Below are 24,255 nucleotides of genomic sequence, written 5' to 3' on the forward strand. Positions count from 1 at the left end.
ATAATACGCAATTATTTGATCTTGATGATCAATGCCACCCATATTTTTATTATAATTTATCACCATATTTGGTTTTAATACTCCTGTGTTGTGATGTGTTGTGTTGGCATCATTTGTGCATCGTATTCTGAAGATTCCAGTGCCCGAGGTACGCCTCAAATTTTGTTTATCATATGAACTACAAAGTAGATTCTAATACACTAAGTACACTTGTACTTTTGTTATGACATGGACAAACCAACAGTATTGCCAACTATAAGTGATGTTTGTATTTACAGATTAAAGAATCCATATTAAACTGAATGCACCATAAAAATATATTTTGATTGAGAGATAGTCACAATGCATGAGGTACATTGGTGACATATAGCAAGGCATGCACAAAACGCAGTGGCCGTGTTTCCGAAGTCAAATGGCTCACCCATTCGACTTCGGAAATTACCCGTATCTTTCAATTTAATAAATTAAGCTATGTTGCAACAAGTAAAATCTAATGTAGTAAGTAAGTTGCTTATTAAGTAACATTGGATTGGAACAATTATTATTTACAACTAACTGTAAAAGGAAACAAAATATTATTGTATAAATATTAATAGGTAATATTCCTTTTCCCCTTATGTGTAAGCATACCTTTAGAGGCAGATAGTCATGTGCCAACAAGTAACAACCACAAAAATGGTGTTATTCTTCTTCTACTTCCTTACCTTATCCCACGCTATGTGGGGTCGGCACAACATGTCTTCTTCTTCCACTCACTTCTGTCATTCGTCAACGTACTGTCCACCCCTATTATAAACCTAAATTGTATGTGTTGAATAATTATAATTAATGTCACCTGAACTGCTTACTGAAAACAATGATGAGGTCTTGGTTTTTTGTTTTGATTTTTAATCTCTTAAAAAAATACCACTTTTAATGTTACGGCACTATATGAAGTTGTTAGGCCTATTTACTTGCCCTAAAGATACTTAATAAATTAAATGAAGCAGAAAAACTGATGTTGCAAGAGCAATTCACACTTTAGTGGTTCCAAACATGTACAAAGACATTCAACAGACCTAAGCCTACTGAAGAAATTTTTTGTATAGTATGCCTAAAGCCCAGTTATCTAAAAAAAGGTAAAACTATGAACAATGAGTAGCATCATGTTACTTACTTATAAACTATCTATACTTAACTGAACCTGCATAGGTAGGCAGGTTATCTAGCAGGTTTTGGTTTTACACCTGGCAATATGTTGTATGTTTACTAGATGCTCATCAATAAAACCAAATTAGGTACATTAACATTTTATAATTGTTGTGTTCACACCTCATTTAACTTACTTAATTAATATTAAGTATAGTTTATTATTGATAGTACCTACCTATTATAAACGTTGTTTGCTACTTAAGGCTAAAATTTCGTATTAGCGCTAATATATGCTGACAATTACAATAGATAATGAATACTAGAACAGCTTTCTGCTAGATAAACAACTTTATTACATGGAAAACGTGAGCATTTTTGAACAGTGTAATTTTTAGGTTATGTTTACAAAAATCGCGCGCAAAATATTTATACAAGCAAAATAACTATTATTATTATTGAGTATATGTACAGTGTAGTACAATAATGAGCACCGTTCACGATAATTATCTTATTTTAAGACCTAAATACCAAGCACAGAAGATGACAACCTGTACTCTTGATGTCATGCAACTCAAGATTTCTTGCTGCTTTGGTGTAAGTTATAAGTAAATTTGTACATACCAAATCAAAATCCAAAATAAAAGGCACAATTCACTCACAAACACTTCTAAACAACACTTTGGAATCACAAAATAGTGTGAAACATTTGACGTAAACACGTTCAAAGTTTATGCGCTACATATCTAAATTCCGAAAGTCATTCAAATGTTTATTAGCCGATATTGTTCTTTGAACACTTGATTTGCACGGAAACACTATAATTCTATTAATACTATTCGGCTAGCGCACTATATTTTTAATATTTCTCAAAATAGTAAACAATCTCTAGATGACACATTTGCGACCATAGATCTCACGGCGTTTAGATGGCAACCACAAATAACGGAATTGCATTTCTTTACACGCAAAATATTTTTTATACGAATGAAATCAAAAAGCTATAAAACGATACGTACAGGTATTTTTTCGTAAATTTGTTAGCCCTCGATTAAATTCGTTTGCATTTCTCATTTTATTTATTTCATAAATCAATATGTGTAATTTTATATCAATAATACTTAATTTAATTACGCTTATTTCTCTTCTTAAATTGAAATTTAACTTTAATTATTTTAATAGTTCTAGCTACAGCCTTTAATCTTCTTAAAAAACAAATCAGTTGTAAAATTAAAAATTGTAAATGGAATCGTTCTTGAAGACGAAATTACCTTCGCTAGAGTTGATTAAAACTTTTATTTGTGTAGACTAGCGCCATCTATCATCATGATAACGCATATTATTTTAATTCAAGGCTAAGCAGGTACCTACCTAACATCTGTGGTCCTACCATTTTTTATCATGGAAACTAAAGCAAATGATACACATAACGCCATCTATTGCCTAGATACTTTTATTTAGCTTTGAGACCCACGTTATTTTTTTAAAAGCGAATTATTAGATTCATTAATTTGCTAAAGCATTAACAATGTTTCACTGAAATCAATTACTAACTAGTATAGAGTACCTAATCATCATATCTTTTGATATAAACACAAAAAATGTTTCTACCGATGGATGTCCGTTTGAAGATGCTTTGAAATCATTCAAACGATGTGCTCCAAAGTTTCATTAGATAGGTATTAATGTGAAGAAAGTTTAAGGGTTTTTTTTTAGTTTACCAGCACACGCCGGGTATCCGCAAGTAGGTAAATAGTAAAACGGTGATAGCCTAGTATGTTAGTGGTTAAGAAGTCGGCCTTCTTTAATCGGAGGTCCAGGGTTTGATTCCGATCATGCACCTCTAACATTTCAGAAAATTAAAATGCACAAATATAAGTACCTTGCTAGGTCATTATATTTGTGCATTTTTATCTCAAACAGAAACATCGTGAGGAAACCTACATGCCTGAGTTCTCCATAATGTTTTTAAAGGTGTGTGAAGTCTGCTAATCCGCTCGATTCTATATAACTATAATAGGTAAGTATATTTTATATTTTCAATCATCTTTCAACAACCTTTAACGACATCCATCTCAAAATAAAACTGTAAAACTGTTTTGGTACGTTTGGTTTACGTTACTACTTAACCAAAACATACTTCACAGACTTACTTTGTTTGTTTGCACAGATTACAGAAGTATTTTAGGTACCTTACTTCTTTTATCTATGGTTTGTTTGCTAAATAGGTAAGTCTGAAAAATACCTACTTTATAAGCAGATAGGTCAACATCATCATCGTCAACCGAAAGACGTCCAGCGCTGAACATAGGTCTCTCGTACATACTGCCGCACACCACGGTCTTGCGCCGCCTGAATACGCCTGAATCGGTCCCCTGCGATGTCGCCTGTCCACCAAGTGGGGGTCTGCCGACGCTGCACTTTCCGGTGAGAGGTCGCCATTCTAACACCTTAGGAGCCCAACTAACTACTATCGGTCTTTCGAACTATACACTCTGCCCTGCCACTTCTACTTTGCAACCCTATGAGCTATACTCTGGTTCTTTTTCGGATTTCGTTTCTGATTTGACGATGTAGAGAATACAGCTCTCTTCATCTCCGCTGAGTGACTTTGAGCTTTCTTATGAGTAGATAGATGTAGTACGCAACAGGTCGAGATGGCAATCGGGGTATGAGGTGGGAGGATGCCCCGTACACCCACACGTCACCCGCACCGGGTTAGCGCAGGGTCTGTGCAGGTGTGCAGGGCTTCCCTCCCCATCTCGACCTGTCGCAGACAATACTTAATCTTCAAAGATGCTGGTTAGTCTCTGGTGTCTAGGTCAGATTCGATTCTCTACTGGCTTAATCCTGGGAATTAATACATACTTACCTAGTACCTACTACCTAATCTATATTTTGATCTCATCCATACTAATATTATAAATATTTACGCAATTGTGTCCGAGCAGGACCTTTTCACGGCCTATCTGCGCAACCAATTTTGATGATAATTTGAAACAGACATAACTTGCTTTGCATCCTGGAGACAGACTAGGCTACTTTTATCCCGGAATATCCAAAAGTTCTCACGGGATTTTTAAAAACCATCATAATGCAGACCAAGTCGTCGCCACCATCATCCACACTAGAGTAGGTATATATCCACTAAACCCATTTTGACAAAATTTGTAACAGAGTTAGCTTGCAGCCTGGAGATGAACATAATATACATGTCATCCCAGGAAATCGCAGCAGATTATCAATCTCAAAATCAAAGAGATCCCACAGGATTTTTAAAAACCTAAATCCACACCGAGAAGTCTCCCTCCGCCCAGTAAATCTAAACTTGTCAGTATTCAGTGCCCCTGAACATGACCCATTAACCGATTTTGACGAAAGGTAAAGAGATAGTTTGCATCCCGGAACAGGCCACTTTTTATCCCGGAAAATCTGAAACCTATTTAAGAACTAATCCATGTCATTTAATAATTTTGCAAAGTGCATCATAATTTGGTATACTTACCTAATAAATTGTTGAGAATCTCATTAGTCCCCAGTAGTGGCCCCAATGGCCAAGAACAAAACTCAAAAGCGGAAAATTAAGAGGAATTCCGAAAAGAATTCCTTCGCATGGTGTTCCACAAGAGGATTTGCCACCGGATAGGCTCATAACAGGTAGGTTATAGATATTAACTAGATAGTACTTAGGTACTACTGATATAAAAATAAAACAAAAAATAATTTATTATTTGAGTATTTTATTGTTGCACCTCCGCTAGCACAGAAAACGAGGAAACGCAAACTAGCATGATGCATCACACTTGAAACAACCCATGCCAGATCGCATGATGTTACTTTTTTTTTTCTTTTATCCGGACGTTTTTGGCCCACGGAATTCATTTCCAAGTAAACTGTGCGTATTGAAATTAAGATCAGAGTTCATGATTTCGTTCAATGAATACATAAACTTGAACTCATTTCCAAGGAAAACGGCCTAGTGTGCGTCTAGGTCAAAAGTGAGTCTGAAGATCATGAATTCGATCAAAAAGGTTCAATGAGCAATGAAAATGATCACAGTTTTTTGTTCATGCTGTAATATGCTTTCGTGCAAATTACCTACCCTGTTCGCCACAGGTCTACTTAATTTAAATACTTAACGTGTTTTCTATGGGTTTGGTTTGGAAGTTTGGATAGATTTGGGTGTTCCACTTTATTCACCTGTTAGGCTAACATGCGCACCACGAGAAAATTTTGTCTACGCATTTACTAGTCTTATTTGTATGAAGAAACACGAGATAATGCGTAGACAAAATTTTCTCGCGGGGCGCATGTTAGGCCTGCTGGCTGATCAAAGTGGAATCCTACAATTGCACTCAGTCAGTAGGTCAGGTAATCAGTGGCCCTACCGCGGTTGTTAGACAGCTACAATGTCACGATCGCAATCATCTCTGATTGGTTAATGCTCGCTCACTATTGGCCACAATGCATTGTTGCAACAAGAATCGCACAATATAATATATATATATATATAATATATATATATATATATATATATATATATATATATATATATATAATATATATATATATGATATAATGATTGATGCAGGTTTTAGACAATCGCCCTACAGGTCTACCGAATTGAACACCTCAATCTGGAATTTGTGGGTTCCCCCACAAATTCCAGTGGGTTTGTGGGTGGGTCCCAAAATCCAAAATTTGTGGGTGGAAGTTAATAAAAAATTAAATGCTTTCAACTCAATTTCCAGCGAGCGGGATATTTAAGTCTCCCCACAAATGTAGTGTTTTTTCCTTTCAGATTGTGTATTACTGCCCTACTGGCCATTACAGCGTCACCGGTGGTGTATACTGTGTAGTGGTTAATGTGTACTTTTACTACTGGACAGAGCCCGCGAGGGCCAGACCTTCGGTATTTTTTTTTAAAAAGCTGAATGTTTCTCTGCGTATTGGCCCCAAGGAGTAACGATCAGCGATTATGAAGTTTCATGGTGGCTTTGGTATCTTGCGGGCCGAATTGAAAACCTCTCCCATTTTTTAAATTAGGTCGGTTAAAAATGATTGTTGTACTTTTGCAATAATATATCATATATTTTATTAATAGCGATTAAAGATAAAAAATAATTAATCGTAATCATGAAATTTCGATTACAATTTTTAAGGCTCTTCCACACAGGCCGATTATAATATATAATATCGGTTTTCGGTACATTTTGTATTAGGATGGTCATGTAGTTACACACTGCTGGGATAATAACGCCGCAATGGAAGTAGGACGTTCTGTTGTACACAATCTCTAAACTAAACTAAAATGGCATGTCTAAATCTATTGCTATCCCTTTCATAATGTTGCTTGTGGAAAAGGAAAGCTCTAGGTTTAGACCTGTTAATTTAGTTTAAGAGATTGTGTACTAGAGAATCGGCCCATTGTGTAACTACATGACCATCCTAATACAAAATGTACTGAAAACTGATATCGCAATAACGCATGCGATATTATCGGCAGATAATAACGCGGCTGTGTGGGAGAGCCTTTAATAATTGATGCAAGTTTTACGAATTCGACCTTTCGGATTACAGAAAAATAATCGTACAGACTACAGACTTCGCTCGTATCATGATTTTAGTCGTATCCGGACAGTGATCGTACTAAGACTGGTCGTATCGGAACTGCTCTTATCAGAGTATACCAGTTTATATACAGATCGTACGGGGTACTTCAGTCGATCGAAGTGATCGTACCGGGCCCTAGTCGTATCGGAAAACTATCGTACTGGGCTTTGGTCGTATCAGTGATCGTATCGGGGCTTATCGTACCGGACAATATCATATCGCGGCTGGTCGTATCGTATAGAGGGGATTGTAAAGCTTTCGATGAAATCGGAAAATGATTAAGTCTTATTGAAAAATAATCGCACTCAGGTCGTATCGGAACAAGACAATATATAGGAAAATGACCGTACCGGGACTATGTCGTAGGTATAGGAAAAATTATCGTACTAGGGCTATAGGTAGTCTAGGAAATATAACCGTACCGGGCTAGAGGTAATTTAGGAAAAATGATCGTAACTGGACAATCTTCAGGAAAAAAAATCTTAGTCAGAAATACCGATCGTACCGGGACAAAGGTATAGTAAAAATATTCGTACCGGGACCAGAAGTTTAGGAAAAGGACGGCAGGGAAAAATACTCAGGACAGCCTAGAGTTAACACCCCCCCATGGCTTACCTTGTACCTGCAAACCGTCATCAACCTGAAATACATGAAAGTCTTCAAATCAGACCTGTAGCAGTCTGCAGAATCCTATAAATATAACATTTACACTTACTAGTTACGTTACCAAACGACATTTTACCTTACCATTTACTAAACATACTTTGAACCAACACTTGCCATTACCGACCTGTCTTACCATTACCAACCTCAATGTCAGATTATTACCTTACCAACCTCAACGATTTACCATAACATGAAGACCTTGCCTAGCGTACATAGAACTACTAAGCATGGCCTTCGCAATAACCTGGAACATGACAAATTTATTACATAGGTACTAATTCAAATGTACTAAATACTAAATAAATATACTTAAATCGAACTTAAAAATTTCATTCTATAACTAAAACACGTATGATCAAATTCTATTCGGAAAACTGTACTACAAAGATCATACGAGTTGGCAAAGTAGGTAGCTTTCGTCAAAACTGTCAATAGTTGACAAAAACTAGCCCGTTGTACGATGTGTAAACCTACCTTGTGCGTCACCTACTGCGCCGCCTTCGCCCCCTCCAGTAATATTACCATCGCCTGTCGTAGAGCCATCAAAGCCTGGGGACAAAGAGCAGCAACATACAATGGAAACCATCAATAAATATTTAACCTATTAAACGACAAGATTGTAGCAAATATTTACCAGACATTTCCATATTAGAGTCGTCTTCGCCGAAATTCGTTTCATCATTGTTCGTGCCATCGTCATCTTCGTCCCACATACTTTCATTAACAAATTCGGGTTCCATTTTGGGTGCAACAGCGTTATTTTCATCTTCATCGGGTATCGTTACAAATTCCTCTTTCGCAGAACCAGATGGCCCCGCTTCTAAAGGATCGACACATTTCCGTTTCACGGGTCCACTTTGAGATGACGATGAATTATTTGATGCTATTGATGGCCTATTTGGTCTCTTAATTGCTACTGGAGTTGAGGAGGGCTTAGAATCTAAATCAGTCTCTAACTTAGTCATAACAGATTGCCTTTGTTGTGACGACCTCGGGCCTGGCCTCGACGTCGGCTTTGGTTTGGATGGCGTGGAACTTTCTTCATTTTGATTACCGGTTAAACCTTTCACTTGAAGTTGTTCCGCGGTACTAATAAACGACGCTAACTCTTCTTGCTTAACATTAACTTCACCTTGGTACATAAACTGTAATAAGTCTCTAAGCGCAGAATGACTAACATCTTTTAAAAATACTGGAACAAAGGAAAACACGTTTAATAACACTTCACAAGACTAAACAAGTCACTTTTAGACAGATTGAATTTAGAAGAAACTTACCTATGGGATGATGAGTGGGGTTCATTTTGAACATTTCTTGAAAATAGGGAGAACATACTGATAAAACTAGTTTGTGGGCCTGTAATAATCTGCCTTCTGCGGCCAAGGTTACGTCAACTAGATCTCCACGCGACAGCAGGCCGTGAAAGCCTGCTGACATATTCGCATGGAAATTGTTCCAACATAATGAAAATTGTTCGTCCGACGCCATGATGGCGGCGACCGTGGTAAAACCCTGAAACAATGAAAAAAAAATTATTCTCAAATTACAAAACAAGAATAGCTTCTATGTTATAAATAAAAAACAATGAACACAAAAAAATAAAATTCAGGGAACTCACCTATCCTATAACTTTGTACTTTATAATTCCAATATTAGAAACATTTGAAAAAAAATATAATGTTTCTAATGAAGCACTGTTTAACCACTCTTCATCCCACGTCCTCCCAGTTTGAGCGCTGTTAACGTTATGATGACGCAAACGCGACGTGTAGTGTGGCGTCACAGTGTTGTAACTTGAGAACGAATTTGCACAAAATAGAAATTAATTATTTTAAAAGAAAGTAAGCATCATTTATGTATTATTTTAAATGTTTTGTAAATATTACTAATTTGCACAATGATCAATATACAAAAGAATATTTATAATCAACTATTTCCTCAGGTAGCATTATTGATCCTATGAGTTTGATAAAGTACGAGGTAGTCTCTGCCTACACTATTATTAAAAAAATTAATACGAAACCCTAAAAAAGTAACAAATTATTCGTTGCTTCGTGTTTTCGTCGTCAAATTATTGGATATTGCAAGCTTTCAATTATGTATTATTCAGCATTATCATATCTGGAAGTCATGAAGCGGAATTTTTACTTAAAATCATAAAATTCTTTTTTAACCGCCTATGGGAGGATTTTAGTTGGTTTCTAGATGGTACCTAGGTATTTTTCAGTACCTACCTAAGGTATATGGGTGAGTGTGTTTAGTGTGTATGTATGTTGTATGCTGTTAATGTTCCCTCATAATTTGCTAAAATATACCTACCTAGTCTACCTACCTACCTAAGAAACAGATAGATAGGTACGTACCTCTGGTAGGTTCTCATTACATTTTGATAAATGAGGTGTCATTATAATTATCTAGCTTTTATCAGCAGCAAAGTCCAAGTGTCATAAGATATAATGTAACGTCTTACCAAATTCACTTTGGTAGACTTTAGAAAAAACCTATGAATAATGAAAACCTACTTGAAGATAACAAAAATACTTAACAACTTATAAGTAAGTACAACTTTTTTTCACTTTCTATGTCAATTAACTGTCTATTCTTTTCAGCAGTGTAAGCAACAGAGCTGAGCTTGTCAGCTGATTAATAAAATACTTTGTTAAATTTCAAATTGATTTGGGATCTCAAGATGTTAATATTTTATATTCATAATGCATACTTATCTAAATAAATGTATCTAGGTATCTATATCCTTCTTTTACCTAATAAACAAATAAAGATGTAAAACCTGTGGGGTGCTCCAACACTTCTATATAGGAAAATTGATTATTTAAGGAGGTACGTACGTACCTAAAAAGTTAGCCTAGTTCTAAGGAAAAAAAATATACAAGTATTTTAAAATACTTATAGCTTTTGTTAGCGACAGTGCTTTGCCTACAGTTGAATTTAAAAAAGAATTATGAGGAGATGTAAAATGGCGGCCAGAAAAGCCGGAGCTATTGATTTGAAGCAGCGAAAATTAGAATTTATAATTATGTCTTGAAGAAGTTAATAGTTTAGAACTAAGATTGAAGTTTATTATGCATTGTCTAAATGGAATAAATTCAGTTCCTATAAGTTGAGATTATTTTTATTACTTTTATGTATCTCTCATTCTTTGAACATACTAGATACTAGGTAGGTATCAATTTAACCCTAAGAATTCGAACCCTAGTTATTTTTAATTTATGTTTTCTTATTTTCTCGATTTGTATTAGTTAACTACCTACCAAGAAACAATGGATTGTGTGCTCGCGTATTTTACTTTACTGTCACGGACTTTTGATTGGTCTATCGTGACATGGTGACAGAAGTATACATAAACGTGTGCGGGCTGCTGTTATTAACTTTCTACTTAGTTACTTATCTACTTTAGCTGCCTTAAAAAGGTGGCAACCCTAGCCAAGGACATAGAAAATTTTCCCATGCTACAGATCGAAGGTGGGAAAAACATAGGAATTCACGAAATACAAAATATTCTCAGCCCAGTAGAACTCTTCATTTGTTTACGGAACCGATGTTGCCGCAAGAACTGCTGGTTAAGTTTTATGTTTTGTGACTTAATTTTTTTAAATAAAACCAATATTTAAAGAAAACCAAATATCTCTTACAAAATAATAAAATTAAAAAACAACCTTCTTTTGTATTCCGCCACTACTGACTCAACATAGAAGATCATAACAACCCAAAAATTCAGAAGTAAAGTGATTTGAACTTTAATGCGTTCGTTTAAGGTGGCTATTTCGCTGTAATAGTAATACACATTTGTGTTGCAAGCATAACAGTTTTGCACGTTTTTGTGAAATTTAGGTTGAATGTGCAGTGGTTACGGGTAACTTCAGAAATAACGTTTCAAGTTAGAATTTGAAACAAGAAAATTGATTCGACGACGGTTAAACACTGAAATTTTCAAATGAAAATGAATTGAAAAAACTGTTTTAAGCTATAGCTTATATAGCAAGCTAAGCTGTTTCCGTGCCCTATGTTTTAGGAAAATCATGGGAAAATCACTCTTCATTATCACATTGAAGCTTGCATTGCATTGAAGTCACATTGTGAATGTTTCGGGGTAGAGCGTAGCGAAACCAATAATTATTATTAATCTATGGTTTCAGGTTATCATAAGAATATTCTTGATGAATATTTGAATAATGAATGATTGTATATGAAAATACTTATTTTTCATTGGAATAAATATTTATTTGTTTTAAATTCAATAAAAAAAACACTCCTAAGTCCTACCGACCCCGATTCACAAAGTAACCTCAAACTGTGGGTAACTTTGTCATAGCATATTTGTAGACCTATGTGTACTCTGTACCTACTTATTGTAATAATTGCTTTTATCCTTTGGGCTGGGAACATCTAATTCCACAAATCAAACTATGTACAATTTTCGCAAAACTTAACTCCCGCTAGTGTTCACGAATAACATTAGTAGGTAGGTAGTTAAGTACCTACCTATTTTAGGATGGTTTTGTTTGACTTTTGTATAATCAAGTTAAGTACCTAGTTTGGTACCTAAGTAAGTTTACATACCTAATTAAAATTAACATTATACAAGTTATGTCATAAGCATGGATTTACTTTAGAATAATTCTTCGGTAATAAGTACCTGTTTAGGTAAGTACCTACCTGAATAGGTAATTACTTATCTAATTTTTTTTAAGTCATACTTTTGTGCTTTGATTTGACAAAGTTATCCCATAGTTTGGGGTAACTTTGTGAATGAAACATTTTTATGCATTTAGCATAAGCACGAACCCGCGCTATCGGTCTTATTCTACCTACCTGAAATAGGAAGTCCTAGGTAGGAAGTAGGAAAGTGTAATCGGCATCGCATTAAGCAAGCTAGGATGCTAGGAATATTCTAGCTAGCAAGAAAGTAAGGTAGCTAACATACTTAATAATTCAGCATCATAGGTAGCAAAGGAAAAAAGGAAGGTGTAATAGCATTCCTACTAATCTGCTAGCTTCTCACGACCATCCTCACGGCTATTTAGCCGATTAATTGAAGAAAAAAGTAGGTAGGTATATTATATAGTAGGTAACAAGATATTTGCATTTCGGGGACGGACTAAAAACTAATTGCACGCGGATTAAGATGGATGCATATCTACTATCTAGAAAAATAAGAATTTTTCTGCAAAAAAATAATAACTGCGTATACTTACTGCAAATATCGGTTTTTAAACTTGCATTCGTGTTTATAACCCCCTGTAAGTAGGTAGTACGGGTTCGATTCCCGGGTTGGGCTAAAAATAGTTAGCTACCTATTGGATTTTTCTGTTAAGAAATTCTCAGTACCAGCCGGGAGTTAGAAAATCGGCGGTATGTCACCACCGTAGCTCAGAGAGCTCTCCGGTCCTGTCGAATTTCCGTTCCATCGGGCTATGAGAGTGCACCTGTGAGTTGTGCAATATAATATCTCCCGCGCAGTAGATTCTCTGGAGATTGACTGCCGTGGCCGAAATTCGGTTGGCAGGACATTATTATTATCAACTAGCTTATGCCCGCGACTTCGTCCGCGTGGAGTAAACAAATTTTAAACCCCTATTTTACACCCTTAGGCTTGATCTATTATTATGAGCTTAATAAAATATGTCATACTGCTAATTGCAAAAATATTAACTACAAAACTTCAAACTTCTTTCAAACCCCTATTTTACCCCTTTAGGGGTTGAATTTTGAAAAATCCTTTCTTAGCGGACGCCTACGTCATAATAGCTATCTGCATGCCGAATTTCAGCGCGATCCGTCCAGTAGTTTGAGCTGTGCGTTGATAGATCAGTCAGTCAGTCAGTCACCTATTCCTTTTATATATATAGATTTTAAAACGGAACTCCAAAAAGATTAATTTATATCAGCGTGGGTTGCGAATTCCGTTCGCAACTGACAAAACTATGGCACAGTTTTAATCTGAGCCTCAGAGGGTAGGTTTAGTACTAATGATGCTGTGGGAGTGTGTGTGTGTGTTGTCCTTGGTCGTGGCGCCGGCGGCGGCTGTGGTGGGCGGAGCGCCCGCGGCCCCGCCGGAGCCTGACGCTGCCGTGGTGTTCACGCAGAGGCAGGGCTTGAGCTGCAGGCTGGAGGGCTTGAAGGACGATCTACGAGGATACTATACCTTTGCTGGCATAAGGTAGTTTAATTTTTTGAAGTATAGCTTCTACAGGTGTGTCGGTTGGGGAGCGTATAGTTTTAGTAGGGTACCTAAAAAATGTAATAGGTAAGTACCTACCTACTTCCTAGATTTTCGCCTACAGCTCGGTTTTTAAACTCACATTCGTGTTTTAAAAACCCGAATGCAAGTTTTAGCTACCTGCAGGCTGGAAAGCTTGTAGGACGATGTAAAAGAACGCGACAGGCCGAGATGGCGATCGGAGAGGGAACGCCCCGCACACCCGCCCAGCCCGTGCGTTATCCGGGTGCGGTCGAGCGCGGGTGACGTGCGGGTGTGTGGCGCGGCCCCCCACCTCATACCCCAATTGCCATCTCGACCTGTCGCGTATTATAGTTACATTTTAAAGCAAAGCTTTTATAAATGCTTGGGATAGTTTTCATCAGAGCCTTAGAGGGTAGGTAGTAGGTATTTAGTAGTTCGTACCTACTACCTAGTACTTACCCTACGTCTTGCCATCATCACGAACAATCCCTGCTGGCTCAACGAGTGTAGAAATTAGTTTTTTAAAATAAAAATAGCGAGCAAGCGAGCTGGCGCGTGTCACAACATGAACGTTTGCAGCACCAGAGGAACCGCCGATGATTTCTTATTGTTACGCTTATTAATAATGTTACAGATATGCCGAACCACCAGTGGGTCAAAGAAGGTTCCAGCGGCCAGTGCGCCAGTACTTGGCCGGCGAGATCAATGCCACGAGGTACTGCGCGCCGTGCCCTCAACTGGACCCTCAAGGGTCAGGGCAGGTTATCGGCCAGGAGGACTGTCTATGTCTCAACGTCTTCGCACCTAAGATGCCAGGGGACGAACAAGGTGTTTTATTAACTAACGTCATTTTTAGGGTTCTATACATCAAAAGGGAAAAAGGGCGTTTATGCACTTACCTACTCACTAGCATATAATATATAAATTTATATGCTAGTAGGTGAGTACGACGTCTTGGAACCTGTAGGTCGATTTACATTACATTACAATCTCAATTGTTGTGATTGGCTTACTTTGTGCGATTCTTGTTGCAACAATGCATTTTGGCCAATAGTGGGCGAGCGTCAACCAATCAGAGGTGATTGCGATCGATCTGCCTATGTAATGCAATAAACCATACCATAGTCGGTCTAGCCGTTTTTATAATACATTCGAGCAACCGCTCATCACAAACGCATATCTAAGTATACTTTACCGCCTTCTTTCCGTTGAGGGTAAAAAATTATCTACTGTCGTAGAAAAACTATAATAGAAAGTTTAGCGTAGCATTTCCAACTATGACGTTTTTCTAGGACACTTCCTGATTCTAAGAGATAACTATTTTTTTGTAGGTAGTCCTGTTGTTATTTTCATTCATGGCGGCAACTACAGAACTGGATCAGCTACACAATATGGAGTAAGAAATTAAGAATTATGTTTTGAGTTATTTATATCTAAATAGTACGATTAATATAACAAAATTAACAAAAACCTCCATAACCTTAACAAAACGCAATTGTTAGGGCTTAACTCAACGAAACGGTAACTCCGTCCACTGATTAACTCATCGATAGGGTTAACCCTATCATTGGTTTTTGAGGAGTTTACACACATAAGAGGGTTACCCTCTTCTTAAGTTTAGCGAATCGATGGGTAACCCCTTCCTTCAATGGAATTAACTCATAATCGAGCTGGTTTGGTCCCGATTATAATGCAGTTTAACTTAAGAACTGATACTGATGATATTTGACTGTGGATAATTTTTCGCAGGGTCAGCATTTAGCCCAAAAGGACACGATTTTAGTGTCAGTGCAGTACCGTCTGGGATCACTCGGATTTCTAAGCACTGCACAGAAAGATGCATCAGGAAACGTTGGCCTATTTGACATTCGTTCCGCCCTTGAATGGGTAAGAAAGTTATTTTTTAAATTAGGTACATCATGATGTTCAAGAATACCTTGCAGTAATGAGTTCAAATATATCTTACAGTAATAACGTTCAAAGTTGACGACCTACAACTTCAACTGTTGTGACGAGATTTCTTAGAAGTTTCGAATCCGAATCAATTTTATTGTATTGTGTCTTCAGTTTAAATTAAAAATTGGTTTATTTTACGTAATGCTGGAAAATAGCCATGCACCCGTGCCGCACCTGAGCAATAGGTATGCTAGCTCTCAACCGGGAGGATGAATTATTTAAGTAATACAATGTCATATTACACTTCTTTGAGCAGTGCCTTGTCCAGTCACGGGCTCCGTGCAACATAAATTAGGCCATATATTCCACTTGTTTATTATAGGTTAAGGAGTATATAGAATTTTTCGGAGGAGACCCATCACGCGTCGTCGTCGCTGGCCATGGTTCTGGAGGCAGTGCAGCGTCACTCGTGGGATTAACTCCTGAAGGAAGATCAGCTGGAGTAGTTGCATTATCTGGGGCCCCTCTATCCCCTGGTGCGATCAGAAATGACACGCAAATTGTGTCCCACGCAGAAGCTGTGGCCGAAAAGACTGGATGTCCCAAAGCTCCTCCTGAACGGTTAATTATGTGCTTGAGGATGTTGCCCATGGAAAAGATTGTACAGGTGATTTTTTTAAGAATGTTACTAGGCATGTTTAAACTTGACCAAACTATCCTCACCCCTAAGTCAGCTAGTGCTAGGAGTTGGTACAGTAATAGTGTACCAAACCAACTTCGGAATTCGGTCTATCCTGTGACTTTTGGGCTATTAAGGTTTCATTATTTTATCAAGAAACTGTAGTATTTTTTTTCTAATTATGTTTGTGCTTGCTTCACCTCTTGATTGAGTCAAAGAAGTTTGAGAGCATGAATGGTATAGTATTCGTTAGCTGACCCGTTCAGGTGAAATTTGACTGAAAATCCTTTAATGACGTTGGATAGTTTTAAGACCCTTTATTTATTTTTATTTATTTGTTTATTATGTAAATGAGCTTAAAACTAAAACATTAACTTACAATGAAAAGATGTTTACGAAAGACAACAGCTTATCTCTGCTGAAGAAATTTCTTCCAGCAGCTTTTTTTAGAAGGTGACGCTGTACGTTGATATTTCAGTCAGTTTCTTCTTTTATGTTTATTGATTTGTTAGTAGGTAAATAATTGCTTTAAAAATCATCACAATTATTTATTGTTTGCACTTTGCATACAGGTTGATAAGGAAATAAAGGGCGATATGTTGGACACTACTGCATTTCTGGAAGAAATCTCAGGTCGAGAAGGTGAGTAATTTGAAGTTGTGTAGTTTGAGTAAACTTTCAAGTTTGTTATTTTGATAATTTTCAAAATTCTCTTGATATATACCTAGATCTAATCAATACCCATATTATAAATGTGAAAGTGTGTTTGTTTGTTCGTTTGTGGCTTTATTGGTTTGTTAGTTTGTCCTTCCATCACGTCGCAACGGAGCAACGGATCGAGGTGATTTCTTGCATGGGTATAGTTGAAGACCTGGAGAGTCAAAGAGTTCCCATGAAATTTTCTCGAAAATCTAAATCCACGCGTAGTCGCGGGCATCATCTAGTTTTTCATAAAGCCCGAATTATATATTTTTAAATAGTTATATTTGTTTGTATTTATACCATGGTAAAACAGTTTCAACATATTTTGCGCATTTGGATGGAATATTTTTTAAATGAATAGGTAGGTTCGATTTGTTTGGGTTACAATCTCTGAAAAAAATGTTGGTTTATTAGGTATTATTTTGCGTTTGTGCTGTATCCAAGTGCGATAGCAGGACCACAGGAAGAGCTGCCCTTATCGTACTCCTACGCTGACTTCTAAACATAGTAGGTACTGCCGTCTGCCGTGATTTTTAAGCCGTTATAATTTTGTTTTGTCCTAATATTAGGTTCCTACTATAATCTCTCACTGCATCTAATTCCTCATTGCTGAGGGTTGTGACTCGTGACACCCTTCCATGAATCACATATTGGTAGGAGCTATCTTGTCTTAATAATCGGGTGGGTTCTAAATCCAGGACTCGACATAATTACATGATACAACTTGACTCTCAGATTTTACAGTTATTATCTGATGTGTGTGTAAAAACCAAATTTAGACCTCCAAGTCCTAAGTTGGTAACCCATCCAGTTACAGACTTGGGTCAACGTTGCTTAACAATAATAATCAATTGGTATACGTTGTCACAACTAGGCCAAACGTCCTTCAAATTAGGTATATTAATATCAGGTGCTTACCTACTATTTTTATTGTTGTTAAGGTTTTTTGTGCTCTCACACTGTGGTTGTTGTTATTGTTGTTAAAACTACTAAAAATCTACTTAGGTACCTATGCAATACAAATACTAAGTCTCAAAACTTGACTTCTAGAGCTTGACGAGACAGAAGCCCTCCTGTGTTAAGCCGGACGAGTCAGCTAGTCTAACAGTTTATCAATCACCTATTCCAGGGTCTGGACCTCGTCCGGAGGGAAAAGACGATGACCGTGGATTACCGCCTTTAGTTGAAGAGGAACCTAATGAATCATTGAAAAAGAAGCGCCAGCGAAGCCCTATGCTGACGGGCGTGGTGTCAGCTGAGACCTCACGAGCTGTATACGGTAGGTAATGCTTTGAACCAGAACTTTTGTAGAATAAGCATTTTATTATTTCTTTCATGGCACTTTCATAGTTATTACTAAACTTTTGAGCGCAAAAATAAATAAATAAGGACAATAGCAATCGGTATTGTAATAACAATTATGTATAACACTAGGTATTAATAAGGTCTCAGGTTGCTACAATATAATAAACACTTGGTATAGCAGAATACGACACCAAAAAAAACCTTTGAGGGCATTGCTGATGTTTGCTGATTTTTCGCTTATAATAAAACACTCGAAGTTAATGTACCTACTCTTCTATTTTAAAATAGAGACTATTAAAAAATATTATCCTGTGGATCTCAAAGGATTCACGTAATCAGAATTTACAATTGTGTGTTTAATAACACCCCTGATGGTACCTATACTTAACTTTTTGGAGTTATGAAATGACATCGCGAAAAATGCATTCAATAATCTCCTTTTTCAAAATCATTTAAAAATTTATTTTGTCGGTTTGTCCAATAGTCCCAGAAAAATATTCGCGCATATGGCGATCCTACTCCTTAATGCAGGATTACTTATGCACAGGAGCGGCAGGGGTATTATATTATAGTACAGGGAAATGTTTTTTTTTTTAGAAAGTTTTTATAACAATATGCCAGGATAAAGAAGACCATCTTTTATTATTAAGGTGGTTTGATAGATCCAGCCGCGAAAATTCAAATTTTAGTCTATCTACATGTAGATGCATAATACCCGCAAGACTCATTACCATCTCTAGCCCCGGACCCCGTGGTTTCCTCTCGCGATAAATAGTGGGGCGCGTCTTCGTGGATTGAAATACATATCTATAATTTGGTAAACGTTCCTTAGGTAATTTTGTACCGAATCCTTTTTCTTAAAACATATGTTTCTTATTTACTGTCGGCTGTAGGTAGCTTTCTAGTTTATCCCCGTCTGCATGGATTTCGTTTCTTTTAAATCCCATAGGAACGTAGGTAACTAGGTACTTTTCCTGGGATAAAAGTAACATAGGTTGTATGTACCTCGTCCTAGTAGGCAGCGTGCTTCTGAAATCGGTAGAGTAAGTGCCTATGGTAACTAGGAAACCTTCTATGGACTGGTACGTCCAGACACTTTCGGAATTATTAATACTAATTAGCAATGATTTATTCAATAAATATGGAATGGTGTTTGACCAAAGAACTTTAAAATGTTTTTTTTTTCAGGAAAATACTCAAACTTCCTAACTCAACAAGCGCAAGCTGTCAAAGACTTCATCAAGAAGGACGTGATCGGCAACCTCCGCGGTGTGATGCAGACGGTGAAAGGCTTGGACGTGGTGGGGCTTCAGAACATACTGCCACTACCGGACTACTACAACGCCTTACTTGACACCACCTCCAAGGCAGTCGATGTTCTCAGCCAAGTCGTTGAAGCCACTGGTAATTGTTTACAAACCTCTTCAAGTGAGAGCAGTTCAGCGGTCATCAGTTCCACTCATAAGCTTTGGAATCGATAACCCTCTTCTTCGTCGTAACACTCTTGGTAGAGTGGGTGTACGAAGTGACGTTTTTGAGGGCAGATGTTATATGCTTCACGAGCATTCGCCACTTCTCCCTGCTGGCCGATAGTCTGGTACATTCCGGCACGGGACCGCCCACAGCGGACTTAAAATTGGTCGGTCCATCGCGTAGGTGACCTTCCTCGCCCTCTAGTGCCCTCCACCTTGCCCTGCACTACAATACGCTCAATGAAGTCACTTTCTCGCCTTAGAGGACAACCAATCCGCACTTAGAGGAGCACAACTCTTCTCATTCTGAGAGGAGACCCGTGCTCAGTAGTGAGCCAGCCATGATGATGAAATGTTAGACGATGGATTCTGCTCCATTTACTTTAATGAGTGATGATGATGAATGACAGATGTAGAGCGTAGCAGATATATGTATTATCCACATCCTGTCTGCTAGTTTTCCACGGCTCATCCGTTTAACTGATTTTGATTTTTGACTATAATATGACTAAGTATACAAAAACTTTGATCAGGTAAGATATTAAAAAAATGCGCCACAATGTCAAAGCTGCGCCGATGAGGTTCCATCGAGCCGTTCTAAAATTAACATCGAAAAAACGACAGCTGCAGGGATTCTCAGAACCCTATTCCTGGATAACAATAGCTCAATGCGAAACGAAGGGCTGGACCACTGTACTTTTTATAGAGTTCTTGATATCTTATCGGCAAAGAATAATAATATGATTTTAAACAGCTGGTTTCGTATAATTAGTAACAGATAATAAATAGGTAACATATTACTGTGATAAAGTTTATTTGGCACTTAGTGTGAGTTAGTGCCGAATAAACTTTATCGAAGGAACAAAGACGTTTTGACTGATTTAAAATGTAAAAACCTAAAAACTGTCAAAATGACAAAATATTATTTACTGACTATTGTAAAATTGGTCCTGAGTAGGTACTTCCTGGGTACGACTAAATTCATGGACATACTACATTGCACTACTGTGCCCAAAATAATCGAAATAAGCATTTATGCTAAATTATTTAAAACTAGCTGCCCTGGCGAACTTCGTTCCGCCTAACAGTCGATTCAAATTTTTAAAATTTTTCACTCCGTAAGAACCATCCTCGTACTTCAAGGAATATTATAAAAAAAGAATTAGCGAAATCGGTTCAGCTGTTCTCGAGATTTGTGATCAGCAACACATTTAGTGATTCATTTTATATTATAGATGTTCATCTCATTCATTGATTTATTGGTTTTAGTAATGATCGGCCGATGATCCAATTTGATAAAAGTACTTACGTATTGTGACTTATGAGTGTGTCCTACCTGTGATGGCGTATGGCGCTGAAACGTGGACACTGACAGTTGGTCTTGTCCACCAGTTCAAAGTCGCTCAGCGGGCTATGGAGCGGGCTATGTTGGGTATCTCTCTGAGGGACAAAATCCGTAACGAGGAAATCCGTAGGAGAACCAGAGTGACCGACATAGCCCAACGAATTAGCCAGCTGAAGTGGCAGTGGGCAGGCCACGTCTGCCGCAGAACCGATGGCCGATGGTCCAGACGTGTTCTGGAGTGGAGACCGCGTATCAGCAAGCTCAGTGTGGGACGACCTCCAACCCGCTGGACTGACGACCTTAAGAAGATAGCGGGAAGTAGGTGGATGAGGAAGGCGGAGGATCGTGTGTGGTGGCGTGCTCTTGGGAAGGCCTATGTCCAGCAGTGGACGCAAACAGGCTGATTGATTGATTTGATTGACTTACGTAGGTATTGTCACAGAATATACCTATAATAGTACTAACGTAGTATTGTTTCCAAACACAGGGGATGCACTATTCAACTTCCCAGCGTACCAAAGCGTGCGAGAGTGGAGTGCGGGCGCACCCGCATTCCTGTACAGCTTCGAGCATATGGGGAACCTCACGAAAGGCTCGCACTTCCTACCTGGCCTTGCCCTGACGCGTAAGTTTATCTTTCTACCTGTACCTATTTTTTTGGTTCCAGAGAATAAATTCTTGGTAGACCAGGTACTTATACCAAATTTTAAAACCATAGTTGATAGGGGAAACTAATTTATTAAGGAGTGGAACTTATTTCCTAAACTATAAAAACCGGCCAAGTGCGAGTCCGACTCGCACACCGAAGGCTCACGGTAAGAATCACTTTTGTTAACGAACCGCAAAACTAACTTTGTTTGGTATTTTTTTCGACATTTTGCACGATAAATCAAAAACTGTTATGCATAAAAAAAGTCTGTTTTAGAATCTACATAAATAAAGCTCTTTCATACACTTGATATAAGTAGTTATCTTGCTTTGAAAATTGAATATACCTACCTACTTAAAACTGTTTTCGGATTTTTCCTTTACTTGTGCTATAAGACCAGCCTACTTGCCTTTCATGATTCTAGGTCAAGGGCAAGTACCCTATATGTTTTCTTGACAGACACAACAGACAGACAGACAGACAACAAAGTGATCCTTATTCCTTTTGAGGTACAGAACCCTGAAAACTAATACGTAATTGTACCTACTTCAATGTTCTGCAGATTTAAAATCATTTTCTCTTGTTAAAGTTAAGGACAATTTGTACTTAACATCCAAAGCATGAATGAATAGGAAACAGGGAGTTTCGAAACAATATTGTTTAACCCATTGTTATCGAAACCACTGTGGTTAAACCAATCGGTAACCTATCTATACGAACAAAGGTGGTAAGAATACTAAGTTGCAAATCTAAGTAAAGTTTCCTCATAATATTTTCACTTAGTCCCGCAAATTGCTATTAAGCTGGAACCATGTCTCATTAACATCAAAATGACGTCATTTGACGTATATTTAAGTAAAAATATACCATCAGCTGGAAACTTCAGTCTAGTGCTGACGTCACTAAAATGGCGGCCACACGCATTAGCAATTTGCGGGACTTATAAAATAAAATAGTTTCTAATATCAACAGAGGGAGACAACGTCCCCAAGGACAAAAACAACAAAAAAGCTAAAGGACCATCCCATGGTGATGAATTAGCGTATCTCTTCGAACCCTTGGATGATGAAGGCAGACCTATAGCAACCGACATATCTTCTACAGACCAGCGTGTTAGAGATTCTTTTGTCTCTCTGATCGTCAAATTCGCTCACAGCAAAACTGAGACAAACACGTCAAAGGCAAAAGATATGAACAGTATTTCGAACATTTTTGGATTCGTGCCATATTCTGCTGATAGCGAACAGTTTTTGAAGATTGGAGATAAGATAACCGTGGATAAGAATTTCAGGTGCGTTATTCTTTATCAAATACAAACTTAACAAAACTAGACATACTACATAGTAAAACTCGTAGAATCACTCTTCACGCGCCATTTAAATTTTTTGTGTCAAATTTCATGTCCAAAGTACGTATTTAGTCCTTATTTTGAAGGTGAATCGTACTTTTGACATGACAGTAGACCCACAGAGTTATAATGGCGCATGAGGAGTCATTTTGTATGAACTATACCTACTTAACAACATATCATTGAAGTTTATTCTGAATACTCCGAAACGATTTCTTAAATTAGGCCAAATCTTCTTTTGTTTTCTATTGTAGATTCTGCCAGATGGGCCTATGGGGCAACATGGGGGATAGGATTGCCGGAGAATTTTGCAAGAACATCCTTGGCAAACTTCTCGATCCATCAAAACTAGTGGGGACAGCGACCGGCCTCATCAAGCCTGTGGATTCAATACTTAATCAAGGAGTGCCAGGATTATCCGGTCAAGGTCAGAGGCCAACGGGAAACCAGAATCAAAGACCTTCAAGTGTACTGGACCAAGGACTTGGAGGTCTCTTGGGGCCGTCGAGACCAAAACCTACACCAGCCGTAAGGCCAATGTGGGGTGTAAATCCGCTTGGATTTTAATGAAATAGTTAGATTTTAATGACATAAATAAAAATGTTAGTCATTTGTGCCATAAATTTGTATGTACTTAATAATAAAATGATTTTGAACTACTTACCTAATCTAAATCTCACGTAGGTATAAAGCTATTTGTTCTGAATGTTGCAATGTGTAATAGATAATGTAGAAAAATTCTCGTATGTACGTGATGTAAACAAGGATAATCAATGATTAATACTATTTTGAGTTCATATAAAGGTGGATGTTTTATTGACCAAATATATATTTTTTTGAAAATTTAAGACTGTCCGATTATATTCAAATTCATACTACGCCTACATAAATGAATGAAAATTAGAAAATTATGAATAAATTGGCAATTGTAAAAAGGTAGTTTTTTTTATTTGAATTTGTTAATTAGTTTTTATTAAGTAAATATGTTTATTAGGTAGGTACCTACTAGGTACCTATTGGTTAGACTTACCTACTGGCTGCAACTTACTACGTGACTAACTAAATAAAGGAATCCAATTAAAAAATAAATCGGTAGATTTGATATGGCAAGTGGTTAAGTAGGAAGTAGGTTTTATCTTTGAGGTAACCTAACCTATATGTCCTACCTATAATATTTTTATAATATTTATAGTGTTTTACCTACACTTTAAGGAAATTTTCAAATAATTTTAAATACATATCAAAAATTG

At 37.4% G+C, this 24,255-nt stretch overlaps 2 protein-coding genes across 51 annotated transcripts in view; one reads left to right on the forward strand and one right to left on the reverse strand.

The window, feature by feature from the left end:
- The window catches only part of LOC117986086 (modifier of mdg4-like), a 244,123-nt gene extending 234,938 nt beyond the window's left edge, over positions 1–9,185 (reverse strand). For all 50 annotated transcript variants that reach the window (XM_069501367.1, XM_069501385.1, XM_069501390.1 and 47 more), the window contains exons 1-4: positions 9,026–9,185; positions 8,685–8,919; positions 8,042–8,599; positions 7,882–7,956 (exon numbers count right to left, since the gene is read on the reverse strand). In XM_069501367.1, the coding sequence (XP_069357468.1) occupies positions 7,882–7,956; positions 8,042–8,599; positions 8,685–8,895 (844 nt within the window). In that variant the 5' untranslated portion in view covers positions 8,896–8,919; positions 9,026–9,185. The remainder of the gene's footprint in view (positions 1–7,881; positions 7,957–8,041; positions 8,600–8,684; positions 8,920–9,025) is intronic.
- A 4,157-nt stretch (positions 9,186–13,342) lies between these two features.
- LOC117985724 (cocaine esterase) lies at positions 13,343–23,664 on the forward strand. Its single transcript, XM_034972493.2, has 11 exons — positions 13,343–13,585; positions 14,244–14,437; positions 14,941–15,005; positions 15,359–15,496; positions 15,888–16,172; positions 16,757–16,826; positions 18,016–18,165; positions 19,380–19,595; positions 21,496–21,633; positions 22,630–22,948; positions 23,260–23,664. Exons 1-11 carry the CDS (start codon positions 13,395–13,397, stop codon positions 23,570–23,572), a joined length of 2,079 nt encoding a protein of 692 aa, XP_034828384.1. The 5' UTR covers positions 13,343–13,394; the 3' UTR covers positions 23,573–23,664.
- Positions 23,665–24,255: the final 591 nt, after the last annotated feature.

The sequence above is a fragment of the Maniola hyperantus genome, chromosome 10 (assembly GCF_902806685.2).
Source record: "Maniola hyperantus chromosome 10, iAphHyp1.2, whole genome shotgun sequence".
Classification (NCBI taxonomy): domain Eukaryota; kingdom Metazoa; phylum Arthropoda; class Insecta; order Lepidoptera; family Nymphalidae; genus Maniola; species Maniola hyperantus.